The sequence below is a fragment of the Rhagoletis pomonella genome, unplaced genomic scaffold, assembly GCF_013731165.1.
Source record: "Rhagoletis pomonella isolate Grant_MI unplaced genomic scaffold, Rhpom_1.0 Rhpom_scaffold_00545, whole genome shotgun sequence".
Classification (NCBI taxonomy): Eukaryota; Metazoa; Arthropoda; class Insecta; order Diptera; family Tephritidae; genus Rhagoletis; species Rhagoletis pomonella.
The window spans coordinates 27,430-48,170 of NW_023459099.1; the positions used below are offsets into that span (position 1 = coordinate 27,430).

The window sequence follows — 20,741 nt, forward strand, 5'->3', positions numbered from 1 at the left end:
ATTTATATGGTGAGCTAGACTTTTATAGAAATAAAAGGAAAACAGCAAAACATGGCCAGACATCGTTTTTTGTCCGTAAGTGTATGTTTTTCGCGAATTAATGAAACCATCCGCGTCTTAGCATTCCCAAAACCTTTCATTTACACTATAAAATAATCCCCCAAATTAACACCCAACACAACAGTGGTGTCATTAAAATAAAATGCATATCTGTGTGCCGAATGCGCAAATTGAATTTTTATTCAGAAGCCAAATAACAATCACAAAACAATGCAGATAAAGGCATCTAACGACATATACATAGCAGCGATGAAAAGCAACCGAGAGCATTCAACACTAAAGTCTCGAAGATCTCGCCGCCGATCACGGTGATGTGCGATTGTACGATACACAATTGGTTATTTGTGATGGGAAAGTAAAGCAAAGTGAGCAAAAGTTCAACAAAAAGCAGCTGAATTGAAAAATTGTGGAAAATGCTTTCAAATTTGAACATATGTACATACAACGAAGCGGTATGTACCGCTGAGGTAGTGGTAGTTAGTTTCTGTATTGGCGATCGTAAACAACGCACGACATCGTCGCGCAATCAATAATTTAAGCGGAGCAACGGAAGACGACGCTGCCTACCGAAATAGCTACCCGCACTTGCGCGCCACAGCGGTAACAACACCTCGGAGGACGCGGGTGAACGATTCAGCTATTAGTTCGCGTTTAATTGTGGCCGCACAGCTTGGTCCGTCGGGTAGTACATACAAACTTATGCACATTGATGTGTTTACTCGAGCATTCTCGTAAACTAAACGATCAAATAAAAATACTCTGAATATTTTTACGTCGAGCTCAGAGCAAAGAAGACGCACTATAATTTTCAAAAATTGATATTTTGCTTCAAATAAGGAAAAAAAACTAAATGAAACGAGAATAAAGTTATTTGGTATTATTCCGAAAAAAAGTAAAAGTGTAAACAGTCGCTAGACGTTGTGAAAATTAAGTCACCCCGTCGTTCGAGCAATTAATCAATAATTACGTGATTATTTAACCATTTCAGACGCGCAGACAAAAAAAAACAAGGGTTAGCATTCGTTATGAAGGCGCGACGCCACACCACAACGCACACTCAAACGTAATTCGCGTAAATCATTCGTGCGTGCTAAGTGATTTGAGACGAAAATAATTGAAAATTTGCTAATTTAAGAAAATCTAGAAAGGAGATAATTACAAACGAGTGCAAATTGTTAAGTGTTCTTCAACACACCGCTCGAAAAGAAACCTACTCTCTCCCTCTTCTTCGCGCCATTGTCACAAAAGCTTAAAAAGGAAATAAAGCAAAGACTACAAGCATCAACTCTATAAAAACCCTCATCCAACAAAAATGGATTTCATTTCAAATTTAATAAAGCGGCCAATAAGTTTGGTGCGCAGCGATTCTCAGCCCTCAACGCCAACAGATCAAGGACAAATATCACAACCATCATCGCGTCCTACAACACCACACCACTCACATTCACCACTACTACCCTTTGATCGGACCACCACGCCGGAATCACGACAGCAGCATATTGCAAATGCATTGAATGGTTGCCTAGTGGCATCCGATATAATGGATACTTTGAATAAACGTGACGAATTCCGTCCCATTGCAGCAGCGGCGGCAAGTCGCGCCTCTCCACCAATTAGTCGCCAATCTCCTATTCAGCCAATTTCGCGTTCATTGCAAACCAGCTCGAGCAGTAGTAATGACAATGGATGTGGTGCAAATTCACTACCAACTACAACGACAACAACCGGCAACACAATCGAAGAATTGCTCATACAAATCAATGATAATTTAAGCAAGGGTGATCTACATGCTACCGCTGCTGAATTGAGTCAGCAACACTTGCCTAATCGTCCGCTATCAGCATCGCCATCGGCATTGACGCAGGCATTGTCATCGGAGGTATGTGACATTTCGACATTCACACACACGAGCACACTTTCTACGTTTGATTATAATTAGTACGTATACAGCAATCTCTGCGTATGGCTTGATTGAGGTTACTGTGTTATGCTCTTAATAGACTCACTAAAGCGGCAATGCACTAAATGCTTTAATTGATCTTCTACTAATTTGGCAAATTTCGCTGCCTCAGAAAAAAGCTGTATTCAAATTCAGTTGTAATAAAGTGGGAGGTGGTAAATTTCAATCCCTCGATTGTGATTACGCGACAATTCATCGTAATGCATTGAGATCAACATTAATTCCCGTTTTCCAATTTTCAAATGAAAGGAAGTAAATAAGTAGTCTCCGTTTTCTAATGGTTCTCGAATCACAAATCATATTAAACATATATCGTCACCTGAAATGCAAAATAACGTAACAACATCGTCTTTGAAATGAAAAAATTCGGGACCATTTTTTTCGTAAAACGATCAAAAAGTGAATTTTGAATTTTGTTATAAGTTACGAATTTTTGCATTTGAGTGAAAAGCACTAGAGATTATAAACCAAACCAAACTCAACGTTAGAATACTATTAAATATCTAACCTTTTTTCGATAAGTAAGTTCTCTTTTTATAGAAAACTAGTTTGCCCTGACTTTCATCGCTGAGTGTATGAAATTTCTGTGTGTAACGTTTGGTGTAAATAATTTCAATAAAACTCAACATACTTAAACTTAGCCAAAAACATAGGTGATTCTTTTATCTTGTATATTTTTTATTTCGAAACTAGCCAATATCCGGCGTGCTTCACTGCGCCTTAAAAGTATTTTTGTGTTGTTTGATACCCGTATTGTAATATTTAATTTCATTTAAAAATTCTATTAAATGCACAATAAATATTTTCGGCTGTAAGCCTTCTTAAACCCCTTTCTTTTGACAGCCATATTTTAATATTTACTTAAACTGTAATTTTCAAACAGGTGGCAACTCTATCTTTTTATATATATATTTTAAGTTAGACCTCTAGAAATACACCGGTGAAAACTGCATTCAATTTCATGCATTAGTTTTGGAGCTATCCGCGAATAAACATACAGACAGACAGACAAAAATTATTTTCAAAACCGTTTCTATTGATGCTCATATTGTGATAATTCATTTAACTTATTAAATAAGTCGAATATGTCTTCAGCTCAAAAATATTCTAAATGGCCAAACTAAAAATTTCTTAACACTATTTCGATTGACACGCATAATTAATATTTGTATGTACATATATCATATAACTTGTGTATAATTGAATTGAGTTTAGCATTTCAAACAGGTGGAAACCCCTTTTAAAATATTTCCACACTAAAACCTTCTCTTTCGTCTGACACCAGTGTTGCGGGTTTAACAGTTGGCAAGCCTCTTCGAACCTCTAAAAAATATTCAAAATGTTTAAACAAAATATTTCTTAACAGTCTTGGTTTAATATTTCATGTAACTTGTGTATAATTTAATTAAATTTCACTTTTCAAACAGGTGGCAACCTCCTCAAAACATTTTCAAATTATCCACAACCTCCTTAAATCAGTCTCGTTTGACACACACATTGTGATAACATTTTCAAATTAACTCATTCCCTTAATTCAAGTTGGAATTTTCTTTTTATGTTCAATTTGTCTGGGAGGTGTCACGTCCCATTCTCGAATAATTTTTTTAAAGAACTTTGAAATTTTAAAAATATAATATAAAAATTATTTTAAAAAATCAGTGCAATGTGGAAAAACTATATGGGTATTAAATTAAAGAGAAAATCTGTAGAATTAAATATATATATATATATATGTTAAGGACTAATATACACCCGAGCCCATCCTCGAATCTCGTCCTTCTAGCTTTGTAAGCTTAAAAAATAAAATTTACTAAATAAAAGGGTATTTTAGATACCTATTCGTCCTTGTGAACCAAACAAATTTTAATTTTGTTTAAATTGTGCAAAATTTTCTCTTTCATTTGGTACTCATATTGTTTTTCTACATTGCACTAAATTTTTTAAATAATTTTTGGAATCAATCATATTTTTGAAACTGCAAAGTCGTGACGACAGAGAGGAAAACTAAAAACGCAGTTTTACTATATTTGGCCCATAGTTTTGTGAGTATATTGATTGCTTCATGTGTTTCGAAATTTGTTTGTTTTTGTCGCATGGTTTCTCTAATCATCTTCGAACCTTAAACTTTAGAGAAACACATTAAAATTAGATACGTTTTCTAATCGTTCTGTAAACTTAATGTTTGTTAGGAGAAATATTGTTGCTGTTGTCGTCTGTTTCAGCTAAGGGGAGGCCCAGGTAGTGTGCGACTTCAACAGGGTCTGTCCATAAGGACAGGAGTGTCAGCTGGGTGGGGTTCTCAGGACATGTGAAGAGGTGCCGAGAGTCATGTGACGACTCTCTACATGCCGTGCATTGGTTGGGCACATCCTCGCAATAGCCAGAGCGAAGCTCAAGGCCTGTCGATAAGATGACGGGTCCAGAGATTGTTTGATGAACCTCTGGACTTCGTCCGTCAGTTCGTAGGGATGCCTCCATCCCTTACGAGCCTTATCGAGGGCTCTTCTGCAAGCAGCTGTTTGCTAGGATGACCACGTCTGTGGCTCCCCACAAGGAACTGCTTGCAGAGCATTGTGTTATGCTCCTTGACTGGGAACATCAGGGCCTCGTCCTATAGGTGGTGTTGGGCGTCATCTGGAGGCATCCGGCCGCTGTCCGTAGTGCAGTATTCTGGCAAGTCTGTAGCTTCATCCACTGCGTCCTGCTAGTCCCAGGCGACCACACGGGCGCTGCATAGTTTAGAACCGGCCGGCCAATTGCCCTGTATGTTGCCAACAACATTTCTTTATCTTTGCCCCAAGTGCTGCCGGCCAGCGACTTGAGAACATTGTTGCGGCTCTGTACTTTGTTGACAATTGCGGTTGTATGCGCCGAGAAGGAGAGCAGACTGTCGAAGGTAACTCCGGGGATTTTCGGGTTATTCACCGTCGGTATTGTTACGCCATGGACGTGAATACCCAGTTGCAGTCTGACCTCCTTCGTCCAGGTGGTGAAAAGGGTTGCCAAGGATTTCGCAGGGGATAGGGCAAGGCTCCTTGCAGTGAAGAAGCGAGAAAGTTCGGCGAGATAACCGTTTACTTTCGGGCACAAGTCATCAATTTCATTCCCAGACGCCATGATCGAACAATCGTCAGCATAAGAGACAATATTTACAACCTCTGGTGGTTGAGGGAGCTTTGAGATATAATAATTAAACAGTAGTGGGGACAGGAAACTACCCTGTGGTAGTACCCCCTGTTTAATTTTTCGTAGTTGCGGGTTTTGTCCCTAAACATTACTGACGAGTGTCGACCACTCAGGTAATTCGTCGACCACCGTTTGAGTCCCTGTGGAAGTGAGGAGACCTCTATGTCTTATAGCAGCGTTGAATGACTGACAGTGTCGAACGCCTTAGACAGGTCCAACGCTACCAGAATAGTTCTCTCACAGGGGCGGTTTCGGTTAAGGCCACGAGTTATCTGGGTGTTTATCGCGTTAAGTGCTGTTTTTGTGCTGTGCACTTTACGGAACCCATGCTGATGCTTCGCTGGGGTCAGGTGGTTCGTGAAATACGGGAGTAGTAAGGCTTCTACTGTCTTCGCTACCGGTGAAAGGAGGGTTATCGGACGATAAGACTCTCCTTTGTTGGCTGGTTTCCTCGGTTTGAGCAGTGGGATCACTCTTCCCATCTTCCAGATGTCTGGAATGACGAGAGTGACCATTGAATAATTTATCAAAGTCAGTGGGTTGAAAGCAACAATCTCCGCATTTTTCACCTCTTTTGCAATAGCTATTGCGGATTGTATTGGATCTTCCTTAATAAATTGATGTATATATTTTCTTTGGTCTGCCACTTCCTTCTGGTTTTTCATAATTTCCTTTTTTTATATGTTGTTGCTATCTACTGAACAGTAGTGGGTATATAAGGAATCAAAATTACGCGTGTGGCAAATCAGGAGCAAGAGAGACCGTAAAAGTGCCCTTTAGGATATATGAGAGAATATACAACAAAATATTACCCGGAACTTAGTTCACTCTGTGAATAGAAGGCTTAGAGCCATGCCAGATTGTCAAGGTTGCTAAATCTAATACTAATTTTTATTGAATAGTTAACTTTTTAACCAGTTAATCATTTCGAGCTAACTACAAGTTTTTTTTTTTTTTTTTGTTTTGAAAAATGGAGTTTCTTTGCATTGTTTAAGTTTCAGAGCTAAGCGCAGCTATTTGAGTTTTATCGTTGGCATGAAACCGAAGTATCTGTGTTTTAATTATTTTTAATTTTACCTAAATAGCTTAACTGATGGCAGATATATTCATTTTTGAAGGTGAGTACTTTCAATGTGTATTGAATGTACTCCGTTTTTTTTTGTTTTTTTTTTTTTTGGACAGCAACAATCTGAGCATTTTTCACCTCTTGCAATAGCTAAAGAATACTCGAAAATCCTGGAAGTTTTACTGGTTTGTATGAAATGTATTTAAATTTTTTGTTTTTCCAACTTTTTCTTTCATCATTTTTTACCAGCATTTAGCGCAAACTAAACTAGAACAATATCCCTTCAATCCATGTGTGCTTGTCCGATATCGATTCGACCTAATTCCTTTGTGCCGTTGGCCACTGATGCCGGCAAAGATTTTCATAAATATATGAATACATATGTCAATGTATTTATGTTTATGTACTTATGTGAGTACATTGCCTATGCATGCAAATGCTTTGTGTGACTTTAACCTTGTCTCGTTTTTGCTAATTGAATTTCTAGTACATTTTCCCACGTCAACCGCAATAAGCCTACAGTATTTAGTAGAACCCAATACAAAACCGAAAAAGAAAAATGAAATAAATATACAAATAAAAAAGAAAGGTGATTCTGCTTGCCGCTCACTTGTCGCATTGTGCGGATAAAGCCAACAAAATGCAATTCGTACCGTTGTATCTGATTGTGTATGGGCCGCCGTCAACACACGGTTGCAACGTCCGCACCGCACTACATACATACATACATACATTCACCTGCGTTCAACTAATTAGAAACGAAATTAAAAATCATATTGTTTGCAAATTATGTTTATTTTTTATTTTTAATGATTTTCATTTAAATTATAATTCAATCTGAACAGAAACCACAATAATAAATGTTTCAAAGCTTGCAAAAATTGCAGAAGAAGTTTATAAAATTCAAAAAATTCTCATAAAAATTTCCAAATTTTAAATCAGAATATTTTAGCCCAGTAAAATTAGACAAAGTTGGTAGGAAATTTGAAAAAAATTTGGGTCAGCGATTTTTTGATGCAGTTTACTTCTATTTGACACGTATACCATGGATCCACAGTCTTGCCCCTAAATTTAATTTGGCTACATTCCGCCATCTTGGATTTAAGTTTTTTTTTTGGTTTTTTGCGATTTTCAAGCTTATTTTGCATTTTTAGTAAAAAATGGTTAAATACAAATATGTAGAGAATTTAATCACCCACATTTGTTATATAGAAGGTTTTTTGCAAATAGAATTGTTTATTGTAAAAAATTAGCAAAAACTGCGAAAAAGTTTTACCTTGTCACGGTTTTTGCCATTTTTTGACGATTTCTGTTCAAAATGCATAGCATATTGAAATTCCAGAGTTGTAGAGAATTTCAGTCTTCACAACTTTTATACCTACATTTTTTTTGTACGCCGCTTAGATCCCGGCCGAGAACGTGCCAATCATAGCGATTAGCCCAGTAAAATTAGATCAATTTGGTAGGAAAAATAAATAAAAAATTTGTAACAGCGATTTTTTGATGTAGTTTACTTCTATTTGGCACGTAGATCCTGGATCTACAGTCTTGTCCCTAAATTTAATTTGGCAACATTCCGCCACCTTCGATTTAATTTTTTTTGCGTTTTTTGCGATTTGCAAGCTTATTTTGCATTTTTCGCAAAAAATGGTCACATACAAATATGTATAGAATTTAATTTCCCACATTTGTTATATAGAAGGTTTTTTAAAAATAGCATTTTTTATTGTAAAAAATTTGCGAAAACTGCGAAAAAATTCTACATTGTCACGGTTTTCGCCATTTGTTGACAATTTCTGTTGAAAATACATAGCATATTGAAATTCCAAAGACCTCTGTACATTTTGTACCTACATTTGTTTTGTACGACGTTTAGATCACGGCCGGGAAAGCGATAAACATAGCGACGTACGGGATACACCGTAAAACTCATTTCCACACCACCGCTGAAGTAGAGTTTTTCGGCGCGTTTTTGTTATCGTGGTATCCCCAGTAGGCCTTATCCACGGGCAACGTTTTTTGCTTTTCAATGAAAGCAGGTGAAGGTGTGGAAATGAGTTTTACGGAACATCCCGTACATCGCTATGTTTGGCACGTTCTCGGCCGTGATCTAAGGGGCGTACAAAAAAAAATGTCGGTATAGAAGTTGTGAAGACTGAAATTCTCTACAACTCTGGAATATCAATATGCTATGCATTTTGAACAGAAATTGTCAAAAAAAGGGAAAAAAACCGTGACAAGGTCAAAATTTTACGCAGTTTGTGCTAATTTTTTACAATAAACAATTCTATTTGTAAAAAAACCTTCTATATAACAAATGTGGGTAAATAAATTCTCTACATATTTGTATCTAACCATTTTTTACGGAAAATGCAAAATAAGCTTGAAAATCACAAAAAACCAAAAAAAAAACTTAAAACCAAGATGGCGGAATGTTGCCAAATTAAATTTAGGGGCAAGACTGTGGATCCATGATCTACGTGCCAAATAGAAGTAAACTGCATCAAAAAATTGCTGTTACAAATTTTTTTAAGGAAAAGTCTATTTTTACTGAGCTAATTTGGGAAATTTTCGGGTATGCAGTTCTGTAGCCCATTCAATTGTAGTCTAAGAAAGTGCCAGCCTCAAGTCCTTAAAAATTACCGTAGTTTTTTTATAACTTTTTTTTTTGTGGAGGGTGTTGCGAATTATTTTTCATATAAAAAAAAAAACAAAAGTTTGATCATGTGTTATATGGAAGAAAATGCTCAACTGCAAAATTATATAAAAAGCAATGGTAACTCTTAACGACTTTAACTTAACTTTTTAACGACGAGACTTGCACTATCTTAGACTACAATTGAATGGGCTACAGAACTGCATACCCGAAAATTTTTCAAATATTCTGTTTAAAAATTTGGAAATTCTGATAACAATTTTTTGAACATTGATTAATTTTTTTACAATTTTTGCAAGCTGTTTAACTTTTATTATTGTGGTTTCTGTTACAGATTGAATTATGTACATTTTAAATGAAAATTATTAAATATAAAAAAAATTAACATAATTGCAAACCATATCATTTTGAATTTCGTTTCTAATTAGTTGAAAGCAGGTGTATGTATGTATTAAACTAGCACATTACGTTGAACTAATTGCATTTTGCTGCAGAAAACCACAGATTGGGCCACAAAAGTGTAACGAAATGAGTGACGGCACAAAGAAGATGCGAGCGGCACCTGCCTTATCCCAGACCTAGGTGTAGTGAATTGAACTACTAGAGTTGGTTGTATGTTAGCCCACTGTCTGTGAAAATCACACGAAATACAATTTGAAATTTGCATAAAAACAAAAATATGTATGTATAAATTTACAAACGGCTAAAACGTGCAACAAAAACTAATGGACAACACACAAATTGCGCCGTATTTTAGATTCAAAGATATCGGTGGCGGTATAACAGTTCACTGCACCAACATGCACGTCATATGTACAAATATATGTACATACATATAAACCCACATTAATATTTCTATGCACATACTATCCCATCAACACTGCCATTCACTTTGGCGGCTGCAAACGCTTGGCAACCCGCAAAACAGGCACACACGGCGCAAATTCATATTTTAATAGAAAATGTCTTCTTGCGTAGAAGCTTGTGCATCACCTGTTGTTGTTTGTTAGTGTTTTGAATTCGAATTAGATTTTTTCCTTTGCAACAATTTTTGTATGTCTGCCCATGCGATTGCACCCAATTTTATATTTATACATTTCACTGCCAAAGGCGCAGTACAGCGCAAGTAAAATTCGAGAAGGATGCGGCGGCACTCCTGCTGCACTTGGCTTTGCTGCTGTGTAGTTCATTTTCAAATTTTCTTCACGGCCACACACACGTGAACTTCACATATTAGCTGCTGGCATTGGAATTTTTGGTTTTTTACATTTTACTTGTGTTTTTTTCTTTTCTTATAGTTCAATGCAATCTGTTCGAAATCTGCAAATCTGAAAGGCACATCTTCAACAGAATCACAAGAGTCATTGCCATCGGAATCGCTTTCGCCACCTCTTAAATCAGCTGCTATGGCACCTGTGGCTGATAATGCCCCTGCGGCTAACATAATAACCACTGAGAAAGGTCACTGCGATATTGAGCCAAAAGTGGTGGTTTTAGGTATGCCCCCTAATGTGGCGCTCAAAACGGACAGCAATGTGGATAAAATTAATAAATCTAGTGGTATGTAATATATATAGATTTATGGAATTTTCGCCTATAAGAGACTGAATATCATCTTTATTTTGCAGAGGTTCATACGGATTTGAGTGAGCCGAAAATATCAGAGATGCCCACAGCACTGAATTTCAATGCGGAAGGTAAGAAACACCAAAACATAACAAAAATAACAATGATTACCTTGTGATAATGCAGTGGTAGGCACACTCATCGCCTATGCGGTTGGAAGTGAAGTCTTGCGGCAAGTACTTTAATCTTCTTTGCCACGGTATCAATAAAGCAACAGCCGAGCGTCAAATACGTCACTCGTAGAAGCTTTTAGTAAACCAGTGAAGAGTTAGTTAAAAATGCCGTTTTGCAGACACTTTTGAAAAATCTAAAAGTGCACTTAACACTTTTGATTCGAAAAAGACTCATACATATAAAAGTATGGCAAAATGAGCCATATTTTAAATTTTTTGGAAATGCGTTTTATAAGTATTCCTTTAGTTTACTAGCAGAGTAAGTTTTTATGAAAATACAAAAGTTAGACTTAAATTGGTATCTGATGTAATTTAAAAGCTTTTTGCTTCGCTTCTAAAATTTGATTTTCGTCAAAAATGGGTTTTGCATTGATGTTGACGATATGTACATAAATATATTATGGTATCTTAAGCAGGAATCACACGACTGCCTCAAGTGCACCAATCTGCCACATTTTTATTGTGCTGAATTGGCGCACAATAAAGAAATTGTCCCAATCAAATTATGTGCAGTCACACATTGCCTCATTTCATACAATTGTTGTTGCACCCGGTTTATGATGCTTGGGCACAATAAGCACAATATTGGCCTCGATTTGCGATGTGTAAATTTTTTGTGAAATCGCACGATTGGGCTAAATTAAGACAATAATTGGCACATTGCGGAAATTGTGTTATCTGGCATTTACGCTCCGTACGAAAAAATTGGTTCTTTCCTAACGAAAGAAACGTAAAATTTTATCTGTTTTGACTTTACCAAATTCAGAATCATTCAGGAGCTGGAGCATTTTCAGACTGTCTCAACTTCTTACCAGTTAAAGTGTATTAAGGAAATTATACTTCCATCGAACTGTTGTCATGTCCCTTTGAATTTATTTTAAATCTATGTATTTACATGGTGTACTAATAAATCATAGCAGTTGGGGTTTCAAAAAACACAGTTTTCTGTTTCTCAAAAGCCTCATGCCTAGCCCATGCAAAGCACTATGAGAAATTTTACCAATTTTTAATTATGGAAAAATAAGTTAATAATTTTAAAAAAACATTATTTTTTTTAATTCCCATTTCCACATTTTTGCAAAAAAAAATAAAATAAATAAATTAAACCCTTGGCATGCCAAACTGGACATTTGGTCAGTAATTCGACCGAATTTCCCATAGTACAAAGACGGGGCAGAGACACCAAATGTGTTCATCATCCTCTTCAGTGCAAATAAGGGCAAATAAGATTGCCATGCCGATCCCAGTGAGGTGTTTGTGCCACAATAAATTGGTTGAGCAATATATCGTCGGTGATATCGGGAGGGCTATAAATGGTTGAGGACCAAGGAATACTACCTGTTCTGATAGATAATTGGGAGGATATTACGTATTTTCTTCGATATATACTCCAGGTTCTAAGCTAGTCTCAGTTTTGGAGCATCATGGATCTCAACATTGTAGAATATATATTATGTGTAAATATATGTAATATTTAATTGTGTCTAGTATATACAAAATGTATATCCTCAACAATTGCCAAAAACACTACATTACAAAAAAAATCAATATTTAGCACAGAGCATATAAACGACGTCTTAGCTACCCCTAGCTTTGCTAATATTGAAAAATACGTAATGTCCCAATTGTTTCTATCATTTAGATCGCGCAAAGTTAACATTTGAGGATGGTCTTATACCCACATTAACAGCTGCCATAAATGAGCACGAGAATCGTGAAAATGTTCCAGTAAAAGGTGAGAACAAAATTTATTATTATCTTTTTGGAGTTTTTTTTTTCAAAAATTTACTATAGAAAAAATCATGCAACATTTTGTTTGCCAATCGGAAATTTTGTATAATCCAAACCATATAATACATATTTTATTTTTATTTATTTTATTTTAGATGAGTCCAACAGCAAACCAAATCAAAACCTGCAAGTACACATCGAACCTGATACGGCCACCTCATCGGATAATGAAACTTTCGCAGAATGTCAATCATACCAAGCATTGGATGCTAATAATGATTATGGATTTATAGCTGATGAATATAGTTTTGAAAATTCCGAAATTGAGTCGTACTTTAGTGCCGCTAATTCGAGAAATGTAACTCTTACAAATGTAGCCGCAGATCCTTTAAGTTTACCTATGAATAAATTGCCAGAGCAAAGTGAAAGTGACTTGCAGTCAATGCTATCTGCATTGAGCAGTGATGAATTGTTAACACAGCAAACTGTCAATCCATTAGACGTCACTTTTGGCGACGAGCCTATGGATGTGGATGTGAGTTTTGCCGAAATAATTGTTGGAGGCAGTGAATTGCCTATTAACAATGGAAATATATTACCATCTGACACAACCAGTGTAGAAAATGTGGTTGAAACCAAGTCTGCTGCTGCAGAACTTGAGTGTCAGCAAGTGAACTCTACAGAGATGGCAACAAATAACGCAGATCCAATCGATATTTTTGAAAATGAGGCAGGGTATGAAACAACACCATCTCATATTGTTGTACCACTAAATAAAAGTTTCGAAATACCAACTTCAACAACAGAAATAACAGGAACCCCTTCGCAGGCAATTGCCGATATGACGCAGTCAACTGTAGCTACAACATCCGTTCAATCAGCAAATACCAGTCAGAATCCTATTGATGAGTACGACGTAAAAAATTGTACTACCGAAAGTAAACTAGAGGTGAATAAGTCTTTAACGGGTTCGCACAATGCTTTGAACTTGACAAACGATATGAATTCTTCAACAAGTAGCTGTAAAAGCTCAGCATCCTCCCCGAGCTTCCCCATCAAGCACAAGGGAAGCTCAATCAAACAATTTCCGCGCTCTCCCACTGCTACTGCAGCGAAGAGTATGCCGTTTTTGGAGAAATCCGAATATACGGAACGCATCGAAATTGAACGGAAGAGATCAACAGCAAGTGAGCCAAAATTGGCTTTGTGCGGTTCTCGAAAAACATCAACGGCTGATGAAAAAACCAGCGCAGGTCGCAAAGTCAGCAAATGATGCCATAACCCCCATTAGTGCTAACGTGCATTCAACTCTGACCCCCAATGAAAATAATTCATCCACTGTCGGGGAGATAAATTTTGAACACAACAGCACATTTGATGGCAGCGCAAGCGTTGCACCTTTAAAAGAAGGTAATTTAACTGACAGCTTTGATAAACGTCGTACCTTCACTGTAGCAGCTAGTGTCCCAGAAGAAACAGAGATCCCTGCACAAAAACAAGATAGTGAGAGGGATAAGAGACGCACATTTAACATGCCAAGCTCGGAGAACAAGGAAGACCCAAAAACCAATATATCCGAGGCTGAAGATAAGCGTCATACCTTCAATTTAAAAACGGAAGAACCACAGGCAAATACATCTGAAGCTGAAAATAAGCGCCGGACCTTCAATTTATCTGCATCTATGCCCATATCTAATACCGCAAACAATAAAGATGTGAATATACCTATGGATATAGACTACACATTGCCTCCAGTTTCAACCACTGCTGATAACGATATGGAGACAAAACAAGCGCAAACACCAAACCAATCACCCACAACGACAGTTTATGGTTCACCTCCAATACCTACAATACAAAATCGCACCACGAATGCACCTCTTCCATTAGTGGCATCACCACCAATACCAACTTTGCAGAATCACCAAGGCCACGAGGAGACTTCAAATGTGCCAATACCAGCAGCACCAACCAAACCTCCAACGCCCAAACTTCATATGGATGATGATGCTTTTAAAGTGCCTCTACCGCCGTCACCAGCATCATCCACTGCTTCGCCACCCATGCCTGCTATACAAAAACGTCCCTCCATACATGCATACAAGAATGTAGAAGATGCTGGAGTCGAAGTTCTATCAGCAAAGGAACAAACCAAACGTGATGCCAGTGATGAGAAGGATGTGGTTGCTGGATATTGTACACCTTCGCCCATGGAAGAGCAGCCATGTTCAACAAGCACTTTTGGTAGCTTCGGCGAGAGCCCATATGCGGGTGTAGATCAGCAAGAATTTGAAAGTGAGGAATTCCAAAATGGCAACAATAGTGAGTTCGAATCATTCACATTCATACATACATATATTAGCGATACTTTTGGTATTGTCAGTGTATCTTTACGTATATGTGTTACAATCAAAAAATTAATGAAAAACTCTGAAGGTCAATGATATCATCATTTGCGTGATCATCTAGCATGCGTCATAATTGTAGTCAGCACCGCATTATTCCTTCCTTTATTCCTTATGGCCAACAAAATGACACCACCCACCCACAATATTTTCTTTTTTTACTTCTTTATATTTATTTGATTACCTTTATGCTTCCGAAATAGCTTACTTTTAATTGTATTGCGGAAAAAGCTACACTGCCCACTCCCAGCATGTTTTCTTTAAATCGTCTACACAATCTACCTTCACGCTACACGAGTCCTTCCAGAGTATGTATGTACATTCGACTACATAGCATGTAAATAACCCCAACAGTTGCTGCTTGTCGTATACCATTCAGCTTTTTCATTTCATTGCATTCGCATAAAAACAAATCAAGGGCAGCTATTGAGGAATTCGCTGAGCAATGCAGTAATGCTACCTACCACTTTTACTAGTTATTTGCTATAGCTGCATGGAGGTCGATGGTGTCCTTTTACTCGCAAAAACAACGTCTATTGACTTTTGAACTTGAAAGTGAGAGAAAAGCCCTTGACTAATTTACATTTTATGTAGTACGTCCATACATATATCGGGTGGTCGTCACGATACCAGACCAAACAAAAGTATTACATACCTATACATAGTTTTAGCTAATGATGCTGAACTAATCGATATATCATGTAAAAATGTTAGGCAAACATTTTTTAAGCTTTTTAAAATTCCAGTTTTTTGGATTAAAAAGGTCTTATCAACGAGTAATATGTGGACATGTACAGCTGCGATAAAAAAGCACCAAAATTCAAAATGATATTAGGTGTATTCGCGTATTCTTCAAGCAGAAAACTCCCAACAGCAAAATTGAAATGCATTTTTCTCTATTCTCTCTCAAGGAGATAAATGTTTGCAAAAGTACGCGAACGCAAAACTAGCAAAAACTTGCAACTTTTAGTACAACATACCAAAGCATAAAACGGAAAACATGAAAAGAATATAAATTAAAGGTTTGCCTAAAACAATTTGTTGATAAAAAGTAAGTAAATGATTATTTGCTTTCTACCGAAACATTTGCAGTTCTAATAGGTTATTTTAAAGTTAACAAGTAATTTTTAAGCATAAAACAAAACCGACTTCAATTCTCATATACAAATTTAATATTATCGTAAATTTTTTACGATCCAATTTTCGGATCTAAACAAAATTAGTATGGGACCACCCTTGGGGAACCAACTTTCCGATGAAAAAAGAATTATCGAAATCGGTTAACGTGGTCCAAAGTTATGCGGTAAAATACATAAAAAAAATATCCCGATGACTTTGATCAGCTGTTTTCTTGCTGCCATAATTTTTTGCAGCAGGAACTAGAAACTTCTGATTAAAATGAAATGTCAGTTTGGTCTCTCAATTTCCCCTACTTTGCTGGATTTTGTGTACGAGAACAGCTAAACCTGATAATTTTTGATAGTTATTAAAAACTATCAACACGCGAATGCACCTATTGTTTGCAACTGCCGTTTATTTAATTTTTTTTTAATTACTTTCATTTAAAATATTTCGACCTATAACAGAAAGCACAGAAATAAAGTTTCAAAGCTTACACAAACTTCACACAAATTTATAAAATTTCAAAAAATTGCATAAAAATTTTAAACTTTTTATCTAGAATTTTTAGTTTTATAGCTTATTCAATTTAAGTGTAATAAAGTGGTATTAACGCATCAACAAATTTTATTTTAATATGGACAAAAATCTCATACCCCCGGCAAAAAAAAAAACTGAAAAATCACTGTAATCGTTAGCCTCTTGAAAATTGCACTTTATTACACTTAAATTGAATGGGCTACAAAACTGTATACTCGAAAACTTTCCAAAAATTCTAGATGAAAATTTGAAATTTTTTTACTTAATTTTTGTGAGCTTTGAAACATTTACTTATGTAGTTTCTGTTACGTTTTGAATGAAAGTTATTAAAAATAAATAAACACAAGTTGCAAACAATATCATTTTGAATTTTGGTGATAATGTTTTGACCGCAACTGTACACTTCTCGTTTTTTTTTCCGTGTTATTTTTCTTTAGTTTAATTTCCATTATTTTTCAATTAAATTTCCATTATTTTCCACTGTAAAGAAAATTTCATGTTATGAAATGACACAAAAAACGCCGAAACACGTTAGCTTAATTTAGGGTCGTAAATACGGCCCTGTATACCGATTTTCTAGATCAGGTAACTTTCGCAAGATATCTTCATTTTAAGTTTGTATTGTGAAAAAAATGGAAATTTTTACAAGGAAAAAAATAAAAATAAAAGATTTGTTTGTAAATTCTTTAAATTGGTGTTAAAGCCTGTTCTTTTACAAAAACATGAAGCTATCAACGAAAATAATTGATTGATAAATTATTGATTGATTGATAATATTGTAGTAAATGGTTTAATGAAAATGCGTAATAATTTCTTTACAAAATGTTTCCATCCAAGTTTATGATTTCATTAATAGTTCATAAATGGAATATGAGTAAACTTCTTTCTTTTATTTTTTAGATATGATAGGTGGCAACCCTAATCAAAAATACTTTTTCTTTCGCTTGACACTGATATTTTAATATTTCATATAACTTGTGTATATTTAACTAAATTTGACTTTTCAAATAGCTGACAACCCTCTTAAAAAGTATTTTCAAACTAAAGTCTTAAATCTCTTTCGTCTGACATTGTGATACATATAAATGATATATGATGTGTTTTTCAATAAAATTCTGAAATGAGGCGTTGTTGAAAAATTGTGCGAGATTTTGCGAGGGCGTTTTCGAACTGGCTGCCGAGATAGGTCGATCTTCCACTCAGCCATCGATATATTCTAAAAATAGAATATTAACTAAAAATAACAACAATCACATGATGAAGTCTAAATAGCGAAAAAATATTTGTCCTTGATTGTAGTTGGCTTGACTAAATGAAAAAGTGGAAAAGGCAACACCAGTTTACACGGCGAACTTAGCTCAATAGCTTTGAACGCCGGAGTTGCCGATCCATGTCCCAGTGTACTCGATAAAAAAGGCTGATGAAGAGATGTAATCTCCGAAAAAGCAACTATAACTTCTACCAAAATATAAATTATTGCTGTTTTTACACAAAAATTTTCGATAATAGTTCAATAAAAACATTTCAAATATGAGCTTATAAAATATGTAGTTTGATTCTAACTATTGCGACAGATGGCGACCCCTTCATGAACCTCAAATATGTTCTAAATTTTAACACTCTCTCATTTGACACCGATATTTTAATATTTTATATAACTCGTATATAATTTAATCAGATCCTACTTTTAAATAAGTGGCAACCCTCTTCGAAATATTTTCAAACTGCAACCTTTTTAAACTTCTCATCGGGCACCCATATTGTCACACATATTTCTATTACCAATTTCCTTAATTAAAGTTAACTTTGTAAATAGGTGGCAGCCCTCCTACATGTATATAGTTTGGAAATGAAGCCTTTCCAAAACATTTCGATTGATGCCCATCTTTTAAAAACACACCACACAACAGCATTTCTGATGATAAGTTTATGTTACATAATACTACCTTAATTTTTAATGACGATTTCAAATCTGCGATTGAAATTTTTTTATCAGCTCTAGTTTAGACACATGGTGTGCGAGCATTTTTTCCATACAAAGTATTTTCGAAGATTTTTTATATTTGGAAAAATCAGCGTGAAAAACATTTCCAAAAATCAACTATAAAGTCCTAGCTATTTCAAACTTGCACTTTGTTGTAAAATTTATAAAAAAATATAAAAATCTGATAAAAAGTTGAAAATTTGCATGAAAGTTTATTGAGTTTTGCACAAAGTTTAGAAATAATATTTTTAGGTTTTTTATAGAATGAACGACATTTTTTTTGTAGTCTGAACCATATTTTTAAGATTGATTGTTACATATTGTAAAAAATTTTCTGTGCCAATACTTTTGTCCGGCAGTGTAGTTAATCTAATTTTGTTAAGATCTTATGTTGAAAAAAACTTCCTTTTATAAGACTTCCATGCAGAAGTTGCAGCCATATAGCTGTTCGAAATGCTCCAACAATGTGTGCGTTTCAGAGACCTTAATAGCGTACCTCCAACGTACAAAGATGAAAGCTACAACTCGTAAACAAGAGCGCCTGGAAATCAAATAAGGATATATTTAGAATCAGCGTCGTCGAATTAGTAAACATCATCTGTCATAAGTCATTCATAAGGCCAAAAGTGCAATTTTGTTGGCTAGTGTAATTCATCAACTTATTCAAAATTTTGTAAATAAAGCCATAATAATATAATAGAGTGTTAGTGTTTGGCCGATCTTTTCCTCAGATTTGTAACGTATACATATACGAACGAATGAACTCATATGTAGGTGGGAGTGGCTAAGGTAATTTCATTGACATCCTTGTTACAATTGTATAGCAAGCTTATATCGCGCATTTACTTCATAGTGTTATAACTCAAAAAAAAAAAAAACTCGAGAGAAACGACTTTAAAGTTTTCAATTTACATATCGATACGTGAGTGGAAGATCGCCCTATCTCAGCAGCCAGTTCGAAAAACGCCTTTTCTCAGAAAACTTTCCCAAGAACGCCCTACTTCAAAATTTGATTGAAGAATGCCCTATTTCAGAATTTCATTGATGAACTTCTTGATTCTGAGAATGGGCGTTTTTGAAACAAATAAAATTCTGAAATAGGGCGTTCTTCAAATTCTGAAGTAGGGCGTTCTTGGAAAGTTTTCTGTGATAGGGCGTTTTCGAACTGGCTGCCGAGATATGTCAAGTTTTCTCTCAGGTGTCGATATAGTCCCATAGTAAAAATTAATACAAATTTTGTTCTAGTGAGAACATAACGTAGCATATCTCGTTTTATCTTTTTTCTTTGTCTTTTGTCTATCTCTATTACTATATCATTTTTCCTATCTTTATCGTTTTTAATCCTTATCTTCTAATTATTTCTTTTCCTTTACCTTTATCCTGATCTTTATATTCATTCCTATCTTAATCTACCCCTTCTTTGTCATTATATTAAGCTTTTAAATTTACCTTTCTCTTTGTATTTATCTTTAGGTTTCTTTACATTTATTTTAATCTTAGACTTTCATCCCTTTCTTCTTCTACATACTCAGTTTTACTTTCTTCCTTGGATCTTAATATACATACAGAATTTTTTAGGCTGGTTTTCACTATGTCAAATTCAATGGCATTTGGCGTCAAAAGAAGTGAAAACACATTATCAAATGGAACTAATGAACTGTTTATCGATTGATTAAGAACAGAATAGATCTTCAGTCGTATACATGTCGTTAGTATAGTATGGAAAGGGCGTTACTCACATCGTCGCGGAAATACAAAAAGCCGTAACGAACTAAAAATCCTAATTCACTTTTTGATTGATTATCATGCATTTCATCGAATTATAAGTCCCCACATTGTTTTATGCAAAAACAAATGAATTTCAGCGACGATGTGAGATACGCCCTGTCCGTTTTCGGCCCATAATATAGTCGGGTAAAGGTATGAGGAAATGAGATAAAGTTAGGTCAAAATATGTTGACAAAATTTGTTTTTGTAAAACATGACATATTGAAATCCAGCCTTTATTCCTAAACTTCTACTTAGCACCTTCAATTAATTCCATCTCAATATTAAAGCATACATTTAGGAGGCATTTCCTCGTCATGTACATATATGGCACTTATATAAGTGTCGATTTTGAATTGGTATTTTTCGCTTTATTTTAAACTAATTTAAAATTCGAATACTTTGCTTTTCATCTTCAAAATACCTTTCTACGGGTAATTACGTGTAATTCTTCATATCTTAAAGCTC

The 20,741-nt window shown here is 35.4% G+C and overlaps 2 protein-coding genes across 3 annotated transcripts in view; both read left to right on the forward strand.

Annotated features, from left to right (window-relative positions):
- The first annotated feature begins 324 nt into the window (after positions 1 to 324).
- On the forward strand, positions 325 to 13,831 carry LOC118751122 (flocculation protein FLO11-like). Of its 2 annotated transcripts, XM_036485891.1 has the most exons (6): positions 325 to 934; positions 1,049 to 1,939; positions 10,227 to 10,488; positions 10,557 to 10,625; positions 12,370 to 12,462; positions 12,614 to 13,831. In XM_036485891.1, exons 2-6 carry the CDS (start codon positions 1,373 to 1,375, stop codon positions 13,729 to 13,731), a joined length of 2,109 nt encoding a protein of 702 aa, XP_036341784.1. In that variant the 5' UTR covers positions 325 to 934; positions 1,049 to 1,372; the 3' UTR covers positions 13,732 to 13,831. The 2 variants fall into 2 exon arrangements, with proteins under 2 accessions (XP_036341784.1, XP_036341783.1); XM_036485890.1 differs by having other exon boundaries at positions 325 to 1,939.
- LOC118751123 (transforming acidic coiled-coil-containing protein 3-like) overlaps positions 13,832 to 20,741 on the forward strand; it is a 25,181-nt gene continuing 18,271 nt past the window's right edge. The window contains 1 exon segment of the mRNA XM_036485893.1: positions 13,832 to 14,780. Coding sequence (XP_036341786.1) covers positions 13,991 to 14,780 — 790 coding nt within the window. The 5' untranslated portion in view covers positions 13,832 to 13,990.